Here is a 17,520-nt window from a genome sequence, read left to right as displayed (position 1 = left end):
AAAAAAAAAAAATCTTCATCAGGCAATAATTCAGAATTTTGAGTAAGGAAGAGCTTTGCAGCCCGTGCCCTGTGTCGGGATTTGCTGGGGCAGGGACCGAGGGTGAAGGTGGGACAGGAGTGGGGCCTGTGGCGGGTGCAGGTGTCCTCTGGAGCTGATTGCTGTAATGTATTAGTGCTCCCCTTCTATTGCTGTTCACCATCAAATTTGTGTGATCTTCTGTGAGTCCTTCTCCCCAGAGTATAAGATGTTATTTCCTGCCTCCTTACCTTTCTGCCTGGATTTGAATGTAATCTTCTCTTTGGTATTGCCAATTAATTGTCATTGCAATTGATATATTTGGTAGAAATAGTGGAGTTAAATTGAGTGTGATTTTTGTACAGTCTTATTTTTCCTTTTAGATTCCATTTTGTTGCATACTTTCTGCCTTCTTTCAAGGACTCTCATAGAAATACAGGTTAAAGTCATGTCCCTTTAAAAAGATAAAGCAAAATTGGCATTAATGGTTGCACCTGTAGGGAAGAGAGGTGAGAACAAACCAGGAGGCAGAACTGATAAAAGGCTGCTAAGAGGACTTGCCTGTCCTGGAAAGTGGAGTGTTAAACTTCGTAGGCTAGGAGTGTAGATGAAAGCTTAAAGGAGGAAATGGAGGCTCCACAGCGTAAGCAGATCATGAAGGTCTCTCTAGCTGAGATTCTGAAGTGTTTCGAACAGCCCATAAGCGAGGAGCAAGCCTGGGCTGTCTGCTTTCAGTGCTGTCGTAAAATGGAGCAGTTGGCTCGGGGGCTGTGCCCACCACTACATTCTGTATTCATAAAAGGTCCTGGAAGCATCTTCATCCATGCTGATGGTACTGCTTCCTTCAGAGTCTACCACAAGTCTGGTAAGAGCATAGGGTAGCTGTGGCTGTCACAGACTGCTCCTGTAACGGGTGGAAATGTGGGAACAAAATGGGGAATTTAATTTTTTTCCTGCTTTCCCCACTCACCCTCCTCTCACTGTATGTTGTCATGAAGCTATTCTGCTGTCTATAGTTCATTTCAAAGGACTGTAGAGGAGTGGTAATAGAGATGTACGGCCTTCTAATTTTTCTAATAGTGCTCTAGTGAGTCATTTGGTTGTGGGGATGGGATGAAAGTGTGTCACCACATATGTTATTTGAAATAAATAGTCTGAGGCTGTATTGTGTGTCCTGCTCTGTTTGTATGGTTCCTTTGTTACAGTAGCTCTTACGACAGATCTATGATATACAGTTTCCCTTTTATCAATAGGTGTAGCCAGCAAATGGCAATAAGCTTGTCCTATGCAGGGCTTCATTGCATTTCTGCAGTGGTGGATGCTAGGCTAACTCTTCAGGGACAAGAGTGAGTAGTAAAGAATGAAGACAAATATTCAGTGCCTTCCTTGTGGTTAGATATCTATTAGCAAACAAAAAACTACTGAGAAGCAGTTAGTTTGGGGCTAATGCTCACAATAAGAAGAGTATCCTGCGTTGCTTTCCAAGAGTCCCCAAATATAGGCCTGCTTTTCCTAGGAAAAGGAAAAAGGACTTCCTCAGCACTGACCTTGGAGGGGTTTTTCCCCTTATTATCAAGAATTCTTCCTGTTTCTCTCTCTTGACAAGGATTGTAAAAGCTGTTTATTAATCTCCCTTGCCTTTTTTTTTTCTTTCAGAAGCTGGCAACATTCAGCAGTCAGAGGACAAGGTAAGCCTGGGTCTTCATCTTTTTTGTATATGCAGATATAATCCTGCAATTGTAGAAGGCAAGCTCCGGAGATGCAGATATCTTTGGAGACTACTGAGGTGCTTAAATTTGCTGTGACCTGTGAGAGTGACTCTGTCCTCTGCAGTTTGGAAAATGAAGCAAAATGCTACAACTGAATTCAAATAAGACAATGGGACTGGGAAACAATCTGCACAAATACTGCCTACTGTGGATTAGCCCACAGTCTTTTTGTCTTAATAACAGATAAATTAGAGGTGCTAGATAAGCTCATTTAAAAATCCGAAACCAGCTTCTCTCAGGCTACTAGGGCATCTAGCTGCCCTTTGGGCCCTTGTCATCCTGAGAGATGTGCTCAGCCTTGAGGGGCAGTGGTGGGTATGCACATGGCTGGGGAGTGAGAGCTATGAAGTTCTCTACAACACTTTGTGCTGTACTGCTTCCTTCGTCTTTGCCTGCAGCTGTTGGAGTACTTGGGAGTGGTGATCTATGAAGCCCTGGACTGGGGAATTGACAGCCAAGTGGAGCGAGAACTGAGCGATCCTCTGGAGAAACTGCTGTGCCTCATGTTAAAACTGGATGATGAGGCAACGAAACCAGCAATCACCCTGCAGGATGTTATGAAGGTTTCCTTCTTGCCACTTAGTAAATACAGCAGCTTTACAGGAGTTGGTGGAACAATGTTCTTAACCAAGGGGCAAGAGCATTTCTGGGAAGGAGATGAGTAGCTTGTTGGGAGGGCACAGAGCATGTGGCCTTTTCCATCAGAAGGAAAGGGCAAAACCAGCTTAGGTGCTTGTAAAGGCCTGTGGAAAAGAATGAAGAAGGAAGACTTGAGCATGGCTCTCACAGCTGTGTTTATGAAGTCTCTCTGGACATGGTCTCCAAATTCAATACCTAGAAGACTATGGATACTGAAAAATGTCACTTGTCCATGGTATTCAGTTACTGCAAGAGCTGAGTTTGAATATCTCAACTCGAACATTTTCCTCTCAACCCTATTTTAAATGTATGAGAAACTTCCCACCCCTCAGTCTGATCAGCACAAGGGAAAAGAATAGGGCAAATGACTCCACTTGCTGTGGTTTTTTGTGCTTTGTCTGCACTGGAGGCTTCTCCCTCCAGGTACTTATTTCAAAGCATGCCTTATGAAAAACAAGGTTTATAAATTACACAGCTGCTTACACTGTTGCATATATAAGATTGGACATCTTACTGCTTTGTTCCTCTGCATCTGAAATAGGGAGGAAAAAAACAGATACAAAGGGGCTGTGAAGGAGTTTTCAGCCATGGACTGAGAAAACTGAATCTTGCTTTTTCCATCCTACCATGTTATTTCATTTCAAGATCTCTTTTAAATAGCTGCCCTTCTTTCAGGCCTGTGAGGAGCACTTGTCCAGGCCTTCTGAGGCTACCAGCCATTATGAAGTGACCTGTAGGAGTCTGTTTACTGAATATATGGAACTTCAGGAGCTTGTGACCGTCATCCAGAGTTCCAAAGAGGTACATCTGGGATCATGCCTTAGTTCCTATACCCTCTACCTTTGTACTCTCACCTAGTTCTAAAGTAACATTCCCGTTGGAGCAGAAATGGAGTACTTAGCTGAAGGTCTGTTTTCATGATGTGAAAGGCTTTGCACCATATTAGTATTTTATTGTAGCTTTTGAAAATTTGGGTGTTTGGGACTTCTAAGCTTTTCAGATTAACTAGATAGATAGAAAAGTGCAAGGTAATGACCTCATGTTCTTCCTTCTCAGAGACTGAGAAAAATGGATATGGAATATTTGGTGGAGAATCCCTTTCAGAAGAAGGAAAAACACCGGGTAAGGGATTTAATTACTTCATTATGGGGGACTATTTTGTTTGGTTTTTGTCTGCCTTGTCTCTGAGGCTTTCCACTGATTCTTCTATGAAAAGTAGAGCTTGAGCACGAATGAAACTTCCTAAGTTATTCAAGAGCTTAAGTAGTTGAAGACTTGTCTGCAAATCGAGCTGGGAAGTGAACTTGAACTAGCTCCTGCCTCCTGCTTGCTGCCTTTCTTGTCTTTTCATTCTGTCCTTCCATAGATCTTGGACTGTGTGTTTGGGACAGAGAAGGCAGCTTAGTGTGTTCTTTTCAAGGCCCTTCACAGTCAGGGCTCAGTCAGAATCAAATAGTTCTTCTGGCTGGAGCTCTGCCCAGCATAAACAAATGCACTGTAGTCTGGAGTCTGTGGAGACAAACGGCACACCCCAAGAGACTTGTGGACTTGCTCCCTTTGTCTAAATAGCACTTGCTTTGAAGCATGCTCAAACTATTCGTATGAAAATGTTTGTGAAATGTGTGTTTGGGCATATTCTCAATTTTGTGATCTATTAAAATAAACTGGCAAGCTATCTCAAACCACAAACTCATCAACTGCTATAGCTCTTTTCTGCAGGGAATACATGTAAAAATACATGGGCTTTGCTGTGTGGCCTGAAGGCCAGTGTATTTGGCCTCTGCTCCTTCAGGAGACATGAATTCCAAAAGTAGGATGTCTGTTGTAAATCCTCTGCCGCTAGTTTCCAAGTCCCTAAGCACCAGTTGATTGCATCTCTCTGACAAACTCTTGAGTTTAAAATAACCAGTATGTCAGCTTTACTGGGATCCCACAGGTTAGAGCTGATGCCGTGAGTGGTGCCAAGCAGCTAATGCTCTCTGTGGACCACACTGTTTCGTGTTGGCTGCTATGAAACGGGCCTTCCGAAATGTTGAGCACAGCCTGGTAGTATGCAGGGCTGTAGTTTCAGCAGAGTTTATCGTGCGTGGCACAAGAGAATCTTCACCTTGAAATCTAAGCAGTGAGAGCTCTGAGGAACACAGCTGTCTTACCACTCATCTGTTGAACTGCATGCGAGAGGTTTGGAGTGTTGTGGCGTTCTGTGTTGTATCGCGCAGGTGTGGGAAGTTTACGTGGAGTTTGACAATGCGTGGGACAGCCCAAGTGGAGTAATTGCAGTGCTGCAGTCAGTAGGGAGAGAAGAGTGTGAGTGATAATGATGTCACCTACATCTGAAAAATGTTGTGGGTGTATGAGTTGCTCTGAAGTGGCCAGCTGAAGGCAATTCTTGTGCCAAAAGCGATGTGGCAATATTACAGTGCAGAAGTCTCTCTTCATGTCATATCTTTCAGTTGAGTTCTGTCATCATCTGACATACAGCTCTAGAAAGTGCAAATGGCTCGGGATCAGCTCTTTCAAAGGTCTCTCATACTGATCAGTTTGCCCAGAGGCTTTTGTGTGTTCTATACAATAATAAATATAGCCTAGGAGATATGGCTAGTATGTGGTCACTCCTTGATGGTTGTAGTTCTCTGGAATTGAGATGTGACTGTACCAAAGTCAGGCTAAAATAACCCAACAAAATATATTTTTCCTTGAAGGCAGCTATCGTTCAGAGTTAGTGTAAGACTTTTCTGATATTATACCAAGATATCTGAAGGGGTGAGTTGAAAGAAGATGCTTCACACTGTAAGTAGAAAAGGGAAAGGAGCCTAAGACGGAAACTTTGTTCCGAGGCAGTTTCCTAAAACGTTTTGCTTCCTTTTCACTGTTTATAATACAATCATCACTTGTTCTTACTCAGTTTGCTGCTGGGATCCAGATAAGCACTGTTGACTTAGCACTTCCATTACAATGTTGTCTAAACATGATATTGAGTTGATTATTTTTTCTTTCCTGTATTTAACTTTTGTTGGGTTATACTGCATGCCTGAGCATCCTCAGATGTTAATACAGGAACAGGATGAGCAGATGTAAGAGTTATCAGCTTGTGTTTCCAGGCTGAAACTGCTAACTTAGCATATGCTGCTTTGAAGGTTAAAGCATGAGATCCCTTTCCTCTCGTCTTCCTCTTTCGTCTGTGGGCCCTTCAACCATTGGTTTCTGAAAGTCCAGAGAATTTTCATGGTGAGATTTGGGGTTTCATTCCCAGTGTTTACTAGGATTCAATAATATGAAAAACTCTGGCACCTGGAGCACTTGCAGCAAGTTCAAGAAAACAAGTCTAGCTATCGGACAGCAGAAGCTGTGTTTTGCTGAAGTACGTTCATAGTTAATGGCGAAATTTGGGAATGAGCCTGGTGAGCCAGCTCCAGAGTGGCTTGTTGTAAATTAGCTTCTACAAAGAGAAGCGTTTCTCTTCTCTGGTACTGTGCCCTGATCTGGAAGGGAGTTGAAGAGGATGTTAAGGACACATTTCTGTGTTTCTGAACTACTTCAGTTAAGTGTGCCCTGTTATGTGGAGGGAAGGGATGCTTCTCAGTATGTTCTAGGCAGCTGTTGACTTGGCCCTCACTGGTTTCTCTGAGGCATCCCTGTGGCCCAGTGTCATCCATGAGCTGAAGAACGGTGTAAGGCTGCGCAAGGTCACTGAGCAACCACAGCATCACGTGCCTCCAAAAGAATGTATCCGCTCTCCCTATGAATTACTTCTGGATGATATTCAGCACAAGAGGTACACCCTTCGGGAGGTGAGTGACTAGAGTCAATGGACAACTTTGAAACAACCTGTTGTACCTCATTTCTAAGCAGTATTTGTTAAGACCTCTTCTCCAGAAGCCTGTCTTTCTACAGGGTACTTCCAACTCCAGAAGCTTTCAGGTCTCCCACTCGGCTGCAGCTCAGCATTAAATCACCATGTTTGTCCACCCAAGTGCTTCATTTCCAGTAACTTACTAAGTCAGGGGTAGCCATGCTTTCATGAAGCTGGATGATAAACTTGATCTCCCTCCAGGGGTCAGCCACTCCCTTTCCTGGAGCAATTAGGCTGCCTTGCCCTCAACAGCTTCATGAAACAGACCCTTGCCTGTGTGTGCTTTCCACCTTGGACACTTGTGTCCTCCCAGGCTCCTTGAGCTAAGCTGTGCCTGTCATCTCTTACCAGTTCCCTTGCCTTCTGGGATGTTGTGGAATGTGTCCAAGTGCAAAAGGACTTTTTTTTTTCTTCTTTTTTTTAAGTCCTTTGCTTGGCCTCAGGCAGAAGCCTCTAGACCAGTGTGTGTGATCTACTGCAGGAGTTTAGTCAGGGTAAAAAAAGCTGAGCCCCTTTCCAGGGGTAGCTGCTCTGCTGTCTTATGTGGTGGGGGCTTCCAGCAACGTGGATGGCGGGTGAAGATGGCCTGATACAAAAATATCTCAGGTGTCTCTAAAGGCTTGAGATACTGTTCACTTGCTGCAACTTGAGTTGGGAGTGATGAACACATCTAAAACATTGGCATGAGGCTTTGTGGCATTGGCGTGCTTTACAAACAGACATCTTGGCAGAAGATGAGACACAACTCTACTTGTAATAAAGAGCGGTGTTTTAAAAAGTGAAAACTTTGCATACCACACTAGACATCAGGTTTGGTTTAGGGTTTTTTTTTCTCATTGTTGGTGCTGCTAAGGCACAGGGGATTTAAAAGCCTCAGATAAACCATGAACCTCGATAAAACCCCAGCTCTGGTTCTTCTTGGCTGTGGCTTCAGCCTTCAGATAAAGTTATGACATTTCTCTGGAGGTATCTTGATCGATATATAAATGAATAGTAGTGGAAAGGAGATTATACCTTCTAACTATGCACTGTGCAATACAGAAGCGTTACTCAAGGTGGCAGAATGAACTGGGTCTTTATTTTTTAATGTGTTCCACAGGAAGCACAAACATATTTGAAGAGTATTAGTCAGAAATGCTAGAAGAAAGCATCGAGTGCTACCGCTCAGTCTTTGTGAAGGTTCTTAAAGAAGGATTTCCCCATCTGCAAAGCTATTTTAAAGCTTTTACAGCAAACAGTGGTCTAATTTGCAAATGAATGAAAGCACAGCCAGTGTGGGAAGCTGTAGTGTTGTTCTACCTGCACACCCACGTGTTCTGAAGTTGTTCACACAAGGAAAGTAAATGGCATAGCCTCAAAATAAGAGTAAGTGAACAAGGCAGCTAAAAACATGTGTGTGCAACGACTGTTTTGTCAGTTCTCCCCTATGCGGCAAGCACAGGGCTTGAAGAGAGAGATGGTCTGCCTCACATGAATACCTGCCCAGCAGTTCTGTCTTGCTGTTGTGCCTAGTTTATGTCAGGCTGTAAGCCAGTCTCTGGGAGTCTAGTTCATGCATACAGCTGCCTGCTGCTAGAGTTCTTTTTATGGTCTTGTTAACCTGTTCCATTACTGTCCTCCCTGGAGCTGAGTTTGCACTGTTGAATGTGATGTGACCATGGTGCTTGTCAGGATCACTCCTGATATTAAAATTTAAGTACAGTATTTTCCAGGGGCTGTTCATGAACTGCTGGGGCTTGAAGGCTGTATGCTTCTCATGCAAGCCTGAAAGGGCTGTGCAGCACTTCTGATTGCCTCTAGTTTGCCACAGGGAAATCTCTCTCTACCAAAAACCCACATAGGTGAACCTCATTATTTTACACTTCCTGACTCAGTTTTGTTATGCCTTCCCCAGCTCCTCCATTCCCACATCCTAACTTATTTGCTGTGCCACTCAGTGGGAGGGTGTGCCAGGAGCAGAGAAAGAATTCTTGCTTAAGCATTGTTTCTGCTCTTTCAGGTGATCATCAAGCAAAAACATGGGACCCTCAAAGTTGATGTATCTGCTCCTAAGCCTCATCTAAAGCCAGTAGGTGACCTGGTGCTGCATCTAATGATAGCAAAACAAGCTGATTCTGGAGCTGATGGGACAGTTTCTAGGAATGCAGAGCTACTGGTTTGGAATTGGGAGGGGGATATATTAACTATAGTTAACTTCCAGGCAGATCCTTCTGCCAGAACATGGGGTTAAGAAAATGGGAGGTGACATCTTCAGAGGAGAAAGATGATCAATCTCCCTGCTTCCTCCACTGCTTCTTCCATTGGAACATTCTGAGGTCCTGAAAGCACTCCTAGAGTTTTGTTTCAAATCTGAGAGTTGCTAAAGTATTCTACTATGCTTTATCTAAATGTTTTCTTACATGTGTCTTACGGGCAGGGCCCAGTGCCCTCTTGAGTCAGAGGCAGATTGCCATTCCCAGAGGAGTAGTTCTGTCACCACTGGTCTCCTTGCTCTATCCACTGGCTCTCCCTGGTACTACCTACCTTTGCCCGTAGGTGCTGGAGAGGAAGCTGAAGCAATGTGTGCTGTGGGAGTCCGGCTGGCATGAACAGCTTATGGCAGAAATAAAACGACCGCAGAACCTTCGGTCATCAGCAACAAGAGAAAATAAGAGTAAGCCCAAAGGTACTTGCTACGAAGTCACCTGTCAGGCATGCAAGTGAAATCAGTGTTGAGTAAAAATAATGGATGGCCTTTGAAATGAAATGAAATGAAAAGTCCACTTATCTTTTCCATAGCATGTATAATGCACGCGAGGTGGGAATGCAAGTTTTGTGTGACAGAAGTCATACGGCATGATGAGAGTTCTTTCTAGAAAATCTGTTTGAGGCTTATTAATACTCAAAAGATGTTTCAACTTACCCTCTTCTTTTAATGGATGTTCAAATTTGTCTGTTTGCTAAGTGAGAGGACAGGACTTTGACCATCACCTAAAACTGAAAGATTATAAAACTGCCAGGACAAAGTCTAGCCAAATCTCAAATTCTGATGTGTGGGTATCAAATCTGTCATTTTCTTGTAACGGCATGGTATCTTGCCTTTTGCGTGTGGTGTTTTTTGTTCCCAGTTTCCCCTGCAGAAATGCTTGTGACGCCAAATATTGCCTTGAAATCTCCAACAGAGCGTTTTTTAACTTTCCAAGATGCCAGTACTGAATTGAAAATTATCAGCACTACAACACAGCAGCTGAGACCAGGAGCTCAGGTAAGGCTTTAAATGAAAGCACTCTGAAGAGGCAAAAGTACTTCAGGCATTAGATTTGTGCACACACGCATGGCCTGGAACGACAGGTTCAAATCCTAGTCTGGGAAATCTTGTCTCTCAAAGCTGAACAAATGTGGTACTGTTAGAAAGGACTTTGGAGAACCTTCTACAGAAGCTCATGCCATATTTAAACAGTTTTTCTGGCAGCATGACTGCAGCCTATAGAAGCAAGGTCTGCTCTAGTCTTTTAAAGCTAGATCCTGTGGAAGTTTTAATATGCCTAGGAGTCTGGCCAATATGGGACAGAACTATTCCCACTCTTAATTCAGAGTTAGGCATTTGATGCTAAATGTATTGATGCATTTGCATTTTGCATGGTATATGAGCTTGTGGAAGGGAGACATAATGATTTGTTTTCAGGAAACAACTTCATTGGTGAAGTCCCACTCCTCTGCCTGTGGAAAAATGTTGGGAGCACCTTTCTTGAATAAACCATGATACGTAGTCTTTGGGTTTTTTAACTCCTGGCTTGATCATGAGAAACTTGGCTGCTTGGTTCTGGGATTCAGTCTGAGCGTACTCAGAAATTATGCGGAGCAGAACTTAAGCCCTAACACATCATGTCTAGCACAGACATGCTGGCATACAAGCAGGAATCTGTTTTCTGTAAACACTTCAGTTTGACATGCAGTTGCTTAACTGAAGAAAATGGATATGAATTAATAAAAGTAGAAAATCTTAGCTTTATTTGCACAGGTCTGTGCTACTTGTAGGAATGTCCAGCATTTGAGACATCAACTGTGGTTGATGTCTTACTGCTAAATTAGAAGGAGCTTCAGATGGAGACTACTACTCTCAAATTTGTTTTCTGCTTTTTTAGAGAAGCCAGAAACAATGCTGTTGAGATACAGCATTAGGTTTGTGTTAAGTTAGTGGGACACAGTCTCTTGAACTGTTCTCCAGTGTTTCTTCAAGTAAGTGGGAGCCAAGAAAATAATTTCAGTGTACACTGAGAGTTGTATAAGGAGGCTTTTGTGAAGTTGGTTCCTGAACAGATGAAACTTTGGGGCTAGTATCCGCATTGAATTTGGGTGAGAATGAAAACAGATGAATTTGAAATTTCACTAGCTTGGCTGGACCTTCCTGGTAGTGGGGAAAAATAACTTACCTCCTGGAATATGAAGTTGCTAAATGTACCACATTGATTTTTCTCTCCACTCTGCTTTTGGCTCAACCTTGAACATTTCTGGTCAGTCCTGGGTACCCTGGGTTTTATTTAACAGCAGCACTTCTGAGGAAGTGGTCTTGGTGTCTCTTGTACGCAGCTTGAGAACATCCTGTCCTCTGGTCTACAGGAAACCAGTCCCAAGCTGCCTTCCAGCACCTGGCTTGCCTCCACCAGGCCGTCAGCAGCATCCTGCAATAGCACAGGTCAGTGTGCTTCTAGCTGCACATCTGAACCAGACGACAAAGTACAGTCAGTGACCTGTGGGGTTCCCAAAACTGTACATTTTCTCTCTGATCACCTCAAGACACTTTACAGGAGAAGCTCCAACACTAAGTAACAAGTCTGCAGAGATGCCGTTAGAAAACCATTCATCTGCAGTTGAGTGAAGCATGTATAGCTCCTGCAGCTTCAAAACAATGATAGCATGTCCCCAAAGGCCTAGCTGGAATTCATAGTAAAAGCTAAATGACTGTTTTGCATATTGAAGTAGAAAGTGCACCACTTGATTTAATTAAACTAAATGGTGCTAATGAAGCCTCATCAGTGTGTACTGACAAGCATAATTACTGTAACCTCTGCTTTCTGTGATCTGAGCTGATGAGGGTTGAGGGGGAGAGATCTAAGCCTTGCTACCTTCAGAAGGTGGTGTGGCACTCTTGAGCGCTCAGCTTTTGGGGTGAATACTTAGAAGCTGCCTGTTGGTTCTCTGTATCCTAAAACTGTCTCTTCCTGTCCAGGTCTCACTGCAAATTGCAGATGTCATCCTGTGAGTGCACCCACACTAGGAGACATTAAACCTAATGGTTTCCTGAATGCTGGCCAACAGCAGCTGCCTTCTTACAGAGGAAGGTCCAAATCTTTAGAGAGTGGCCTTCAAAGGGAGGAACTTGCAAGTCTGGTATGTCAGCTAGCAAGCCTGGTCTGGTACATCTGGTAATGACCAGAGCTTGCACCTTGATTCTTGTGCAAGCAGTAAGCATGTTCTGTGGTTTTCATCTCAGGCCATATTGTACATTGATCTGAAGTTGGGGTTTTGTGCTCTTCTTGGAGACAGCTTAAGAGAAGATTGGATGCTATAGTGTCCTTGTGGAGACTTCCTAGTTTGAATGATACAAAATAAAGTTGTTCCTCATAGAAGAGGAGAAGAATACCACTGCATTACTTGAAATTGTCTGCCATGGCTTCCTCAAGCAGACTGTAGCTGGCAGTGGGACTGTCCTGCTTTCTCTATCTCCCCTCATTCTTTCTAGGTTTCAATACATTTACAAACATCTTTAAGCTGCAGTAAAGGGAACAAGTGGTTGACAAAATGTAGATAGTACAGCATCGATGACTTTTCAGTGTATGCGGTACTGAAGTCACCAGGCTCTGAATGGCCATGGTGGGAGCAATGCTGGGTTTTGTGAGCTTCTGTGGAACTTTCTGAGTCATGGGTTCACCCTGTTCTACTTGAAAAAGGTGTGCTGTGCCCTTGCCTCCTCCTTTCCTTCTGCATCCCTCTCTGCTCCCCTGGCAAGTCTATAAAGCAACCATAACCCTGTGTGAACTTTCTGTTCAGCAGTGTGGTGGGGGATGCAGGTGGGTTGGGCTCCCCACCTCTGGGGACCAAAGCACTGTTATCTCTCCTGGTTGACCACCACACCATAGCTGCCATTCACGTGGTGCCACTGGGTCTTGGGAAAGGGAAGGCAAGAGAGTATTGTGCCGTGGAGGGGCGTCCTGTACCTAGGAAGGGCCGGGGTGCCACCGGTGCCCTGATGTGTACCAAAGGATAGAATTCTGCGGAGACTGGCTCTGGAGGTGGTGTTAAGTACTGTGGTGACCCAGGGAGCTGCTTCCCTAGTGCAGGGTCAGGAAGCTGCTGGAACACTATTAACAACCACTAAAATCCCTGCGGGAGTTTCTCTGCTAGTGTTGTCAATGAATGCTCCCCCTCACTGACAAAACTTAGTTTTGGGGAAGAATGCTCCTGAGCCTTTTGGGACCCAGTTCTGAGGACGACCTTCCCAAATACCTTCACCTTTCTCTGATGCTTAACTTCTGCCCTTCAACAGGACTGTCCCTTTCCTGTCAAGTGGTCATCACCAACCATAGCTGAGCTGATTGGAACCAGATATGCAACGATGGTGCTGGAAGGGCAAGGCTTCTTCCAAGGAGGTAGCGATGGTGTCTTTCCAAGAGCAAAGGTATGTTTCCTCTATTTCTCTCTGTGCTGTCCTTACCTTTTCAAAAGCTGGTTGGCTTCATGGCCCTCAGTGCTGAACTGCTGAGTCGCTCTTTGCCTCAGCTTACCCTGTTCATACAGCTGATCCAAGTTTGGCCCTAGACTGTAAAAATCTTTTAACACTTGTATAGTGATGGCATCTCATCGAGCTTAAGCTGTGCAAGTTGCCTAGAAAGTAACCCAGCCTTTGCTTGATACTTCTTGTCTGTTACTTCCATGCTTGGAGAGCTCACCGTTGTGACTGTTGGCCAGCTCTGAAATCACAAAGTCATTATTTGGGATTTGGTACTTCTAAACAGTGAAACAGAGGCTTTTAACTTGGGCTCCCACACTTGAGCTGTACTGACTCAAACCACCTTGCTGAGTAGATGTGAAGGTCAGGGAGATGAGGAGGACAGGGATGACCTGCAGCACACCAGGACTGTTGGCTGTCCACTCTGCTTAACTGCTGGCTTATTCACCGAGACTCCTGTAGAGGGAGTGTTCCAGCCAGCTCCTCTAGAGCAGCTGTTGGGAGTACAAGCCCTTTGCAACACAGATGTGAGGAAGTTCGTGCTACTTGGCTTAGGGGTCAGCTTGTTGCCCTCGGTTATTTAGCAGCATAGACAGAGCCAAAGGGTTCTACTAGCAGAGCTATGCTACTTCCACAACCTGTCTGATGCTCCTGAGACTGAATCCTTGTTTTCTTCTCACCTTCCCAACCCTGCTTTAACTTGCATGCTCTCTGCCTACTCTAAAATGGCTCTCTTACCCTCTTTGTGTTCTTGCTGCTAAAGTTTTTTTAGCTTTCTCAAGTTCTGCTTCTCAAGATAATATCACTTCTGACTGCCAGCTGCATATGAATGTGTTCTTTTTTGTAAAGTTCAAGCGACTCATCAGCTTCCTTATGACTCATTTTTTGCTTCAGGATTTGATTCAAATTTGCCCTGACTTAATCTCTTTGGGATTGCTGCAGTTTACCTCAAAGAATGTCTCTCTTCTTCTCTCTCTTAACTAGCTACTGTTACACTCTTGCACAATACAGCTATTGTTTGCTCAAGAGCCTTTTTTTAAACTCCTATTGTCTGGCAGCTGCCCCAAACCTCTGCATCTTAAAAACATTGGCCTACAAGTAAGACTTTCTTTGCCTTTTTAGCTTTTAATTCCTGTGTCTTTGCTATCCTTTATTGGACCTCTGTTATTGGATGTGGATCTAAAGCCTTTAGAAGGTTGGTTTATGTGCTTGCTCTTTGGCAGGGAGTGGGTACTGTTGATACAAAGATATTTTCCATTTGCCATTCACAAGTAACTTTCTTTTCCACAGATTTGTTTCAGCTGCCATAAGCAGATGTTTCTTAAGTGGCCTTACAGCTGTTACCTCTGCAGCAGGTGAGCTGGTACAGAAGGACTGAATGAGGAGGGACAAAAGAGTGAAAATACTGAAAATGATATTCAAACAGTTGTAGTGCTGGATAGGAGCAGGTTGCTGAGCCTTTCAGTTTTGCCTTACTGCACCCGCCAGGCTGAAGTGTCTACTGCTGCAGAAGATGTGGAAAAACTTGCCTCTGAAGTGGTATCTCAGTTTTACCCGTTAGTAGTAAACTAGCAATGACCAAATTTACCGTGTTCTCTAAGATCATTTTTGATCAGAGGTGACTTTCTGCATTTTGCTCTAAAGGTTGGATATAACTTCAGTCAAGGGCTTCAGCAAGTTCTGGGAGAGGCTGTCCACTAGAGTCTTCTGCTGAGGATGAAAAAGGGAACACCAGACCTTGTGACTGGGAAAGGGGTTGCACCTACCTGTAACCATTTATTTGTCAGACGTTTTCTGATCGTGGGAGGGGAAAAGGGGAGCTTTGGGCTCATTAAGGCTTGCTTAAATCTATTTGAAGCAGTGGTGAAGAACTGAATTTGTTACAAGAAACAAGTAAATAACCACTACGAATTGAATAACTGTCTGGTGGTAATGCTGGGTGAAAAGTAACGTGCATTTGCAGATAAAGCCTTCAAGCTATGGATGCTGACACATTTCAGATGATTTAAGCTAGAATAAATAGGGGGGCTGGCAAACCAAATAGAGAGTTCCAAGCTTGTTTACTTTGCCATCAAGTGATTGAGCTGCAATCACAAATTAAGACTTACTTGGGAAAGTCATCCTTAGCTGCAATACTGGTATCTGCTGTGCTTTACTCAAATGATAATGCTGGGAACTTTTTTTCTCTTAGTGTTGTCTGCTGTGACTGCTGCATCAAGGCAAGTCTAGTCTTTACAACAGCATATGTTTATTTACATTTTCTGTTTTCCCTGCATTTCATATAGTCATAGGAAGCTTTTCTTTGTCCCACTGATACCTTCTAGCTTGTTTCTAAGAAAACAGAAGAGGCAATATTACAAGCTGCAAAAGTAGCCAGGGTGCCACAGACATGTCTTGTCATACTCAGCTAAACCAACTCTGGTTCTGCTTTCTGTCACCTTATCTAAAGTGGTCAGGATTACTTTGTGCTCTATTTGTACAAGGGTCATCAAGTTCACTGCATTCATGTCTGTCTTCTGAGTGCACCAATAGATCAATTGCATGCTATGAAAATTTTTCTGCTAAGAAGGAGGATGTGTTTCCCTGAGAACTCAGGTGACTTGTGTTGTGATTCTAGATGTCCATGCCCTTCAGAACATGTGTACATCTCCCACTTCACTTCCTAAAAATTTTGAGACTCTCCAGAGAGGAGGACCGAGCTATTCAAGAGCAGAAGAGCTTAGATTTGCTGCATGAAATAGAGCACTGGGAATGTTTGAGGTAAGCTGGGACAGGGATGTTCTGTTTTAACCTTGAAAAATGTTATCAGTTACTTGTATATGCAAGTCTATGAATATGCAGACAGCAGTATGTAGTGTTATGCTGATCAGCTGGATGTTATGCTGAATCAATCATAACTCGTCTAACTAGTCTACGGTTCTCTGGAAGTAATGTGGATTTCAGGGAGGATGTGTAGGTACTCTGAAATCCATTTTGCTTTTTAGCTGTCAGGTTTCTGAGATGGATTCAGAAGTGTTCATATTAGCCCAGACAAAGAAGGTTCCTTGTGACAGCTTAATTTGTGAGAGGATTTTCAGACCCCTTATATTCTATTGCCCCCAGAACTGGGTGACGACAACCCAGGAATAGAGTCTTTATACCTATAAATAGAATATGCTAATGGTTTCAAATATAATTGACTGAACAGTAATGCCACAAATGGTTTATTGCTCCGTCCACACATATACAGGCACCATTTCTCTTTTGTCCCCAGAAAGGAAACTATTTCAGAAGGAGCTTTAGACAGTTCTGGGTGGAAAAGACAGACCTTGTGGGTGTAAATGCAATATCTAGGGCTGGAAACATGTAGTATCTGCTCTCTTCTAAGCAGTTGTATATTCTGCTGAAGGAACAGGCATTTTTTTCTCTGAAACCATTTTTGATATAGCCAAAATAAAGGCACAGCAGTTTCTGGTTTAAAGGCTTGTAATTCAGTTGCCAAAAATCAGATGTAGTGTTCACTGCTGAAGTTAATGGTATGGGGCAGTGGTTTGGTCTGTCTTACAATGCAGGTGCTGCAGAAGAGGTCTCAGTGGCTGCATCACTGCCATACTTCAGGATGGCATTTTTTTGCTAAAAAACCTGACAGCAAAAGGATGCAGCCATGAGCTTGGGTTAACCACAGACATCCATTAGCTCCTTGGCTGACATACATGACAACAGAGAAAAGGTGTCAGTAAATGAAGCTGTTCTGGTGCTTAGTAGCCTTCCTAAGTGGAGTTGACTGCTCTCTTGAACTCATGCATTTAGCTAAATCACGTGGCAGGGTTGGATCATCTGTGGGAGAAGGGTGGAAGAGCACCATGCCCTCTAACAGAACCTGGGCCAGCTTTCCTCCTTTTCTTCTTCCCTCTCCCACTCCAGTGTACCTGTTATTTTGGAACCTCATTGCCTAGCACAGGCTCTGTGCTGTTACAAAGGGACCATGGCAGGCTGGCTGACTGCAGACATCTGTATGCAATGTGAGCAGTATCTCTTGACCATGACTTCCAGTCAACAGCAGAGCATCCCTCTCAGGAGAATTTCCTGGCCTTGAACCAAACTGGAATGACTCTACCATAGATTTTTCCTGTCACTTGTTCTGTACCTGAAGTAAATGAAACACCTTTATGCATCTACTGACATAAAGGCCTAAATAAAAGACCTCCCTGCTGTTTAGTTTAAGCGGGAAGCACAGTTAGTATTTATGTATTGTGAAGTGTTATAAAGCTTTTGTGGTTTTAAAAACTGTTTCAGTTCTTTTAATGTGTCTTTGGGGTAAATAAATGTTGAAGCACTATCAAGCCTCTAGCATTTCCTCCTTTGCACCTGCAGCTGTCATTGTTCTGTGGCATGGTTTGCATTCATTGCTGAGCAGGCTTCGCGCTATGTAATGAGTGCAGGGAGACTTTTAAGCTAAAACCTCTGGCCCTGAGAGGCTTGGAAAGTGGAGCTCTCAGCATGATCACATCACCATGCATTTTGCAGACACTTAGTCCTTCCTTGTAACTCAC

At 43.7% G+C, this 17,520-nt stretch overlaps 1 protein-coding gene across 1 annotated transcript; it reads left to right on the top strand.

Moving 5' to 3' along the window:
- Positions 1 to 765: 765 nt before the first annotated feature.
- LOC104269859 (protein spire homolog 1-like) lies at positions 766 to 17,305 on the top strand. Its single transcript, XM_009864603.1, has 16 exons — positions 766 to 883; positions 1,675 to 1,706; positions 2,186 to 2,350; positions 3,102 to 3,227; positions 3,483 to 3,548; positions 6,020 to 6,217; positions 8,279 to 8,347; positions 8,815 to 8,944; positions 9,387 to 9,523; positions 10,879 to 10,954; positions 11,489 to 11,649; positions 12,806 to 12,937; positions 14,279 to 14,343; positions 15,180 to 15,207; positions 15,606 to 15,748; positions 16,892 to 17,305. The coding sequence occupies exons 1-16, from the start codon at positions 766 to 768 to the stop codon at positions 17,061 to 17,063; spliced, it is 1,818 nt and encodes a 605-aa protein (XP_009862905.1). The 3' UTR covers positions 17,064 to 17,305.
- The last annotated feature ends 215 nt before the right edge of the window (positions 17,306 to 17,520 follow it).

This window comes from Apaloderma vittatum, unplaced genomic scaffold (assembly GCF_000703405.1).
Source record: "Apaloderma vittatum isolate BGI_N311 unplaced genomic scaffold, ASM70340v1 scaffold800, whole genome shotgun sequence".
In the NCBI taxonomy this organism is placed as follows: Eukaryota; Metazoa; Chordata; class Aves; order Trogoniformes; family Trogonidae; genus Apaloderma; species Apaloderma vittatum.
Note: the sequence above shows the minus strand (reverse complement) of the source record. Positions and strands in the feature narration are given on the sequence as shown.

Excerpts from the sequence above, each read along its gene's own strand:
- LOC104269859 (XM_009864603.1), top strand. The coding sequence starts at position 766 with ATGGAGCAGTTGGCTCGGGGGCTGTGCCCACCACTACATTCTGTATTC. Across the intron at positions 10,955-11,488 it reads AGCATCCTGCAATAGCACAG|GTCTCACTGCAAATTGCAGA; the intron begins GTCAGTGTGCTT and ends CTTCCTGTCCAG. Across the intron at positions 15,208-15,605 it reads GCTGTGACTGCTGCATCAAG|ATGTCCATGCCCTTCAGAAC; the intron begins GCAAGTCTAGTC and ends TTGTGATTCTAG.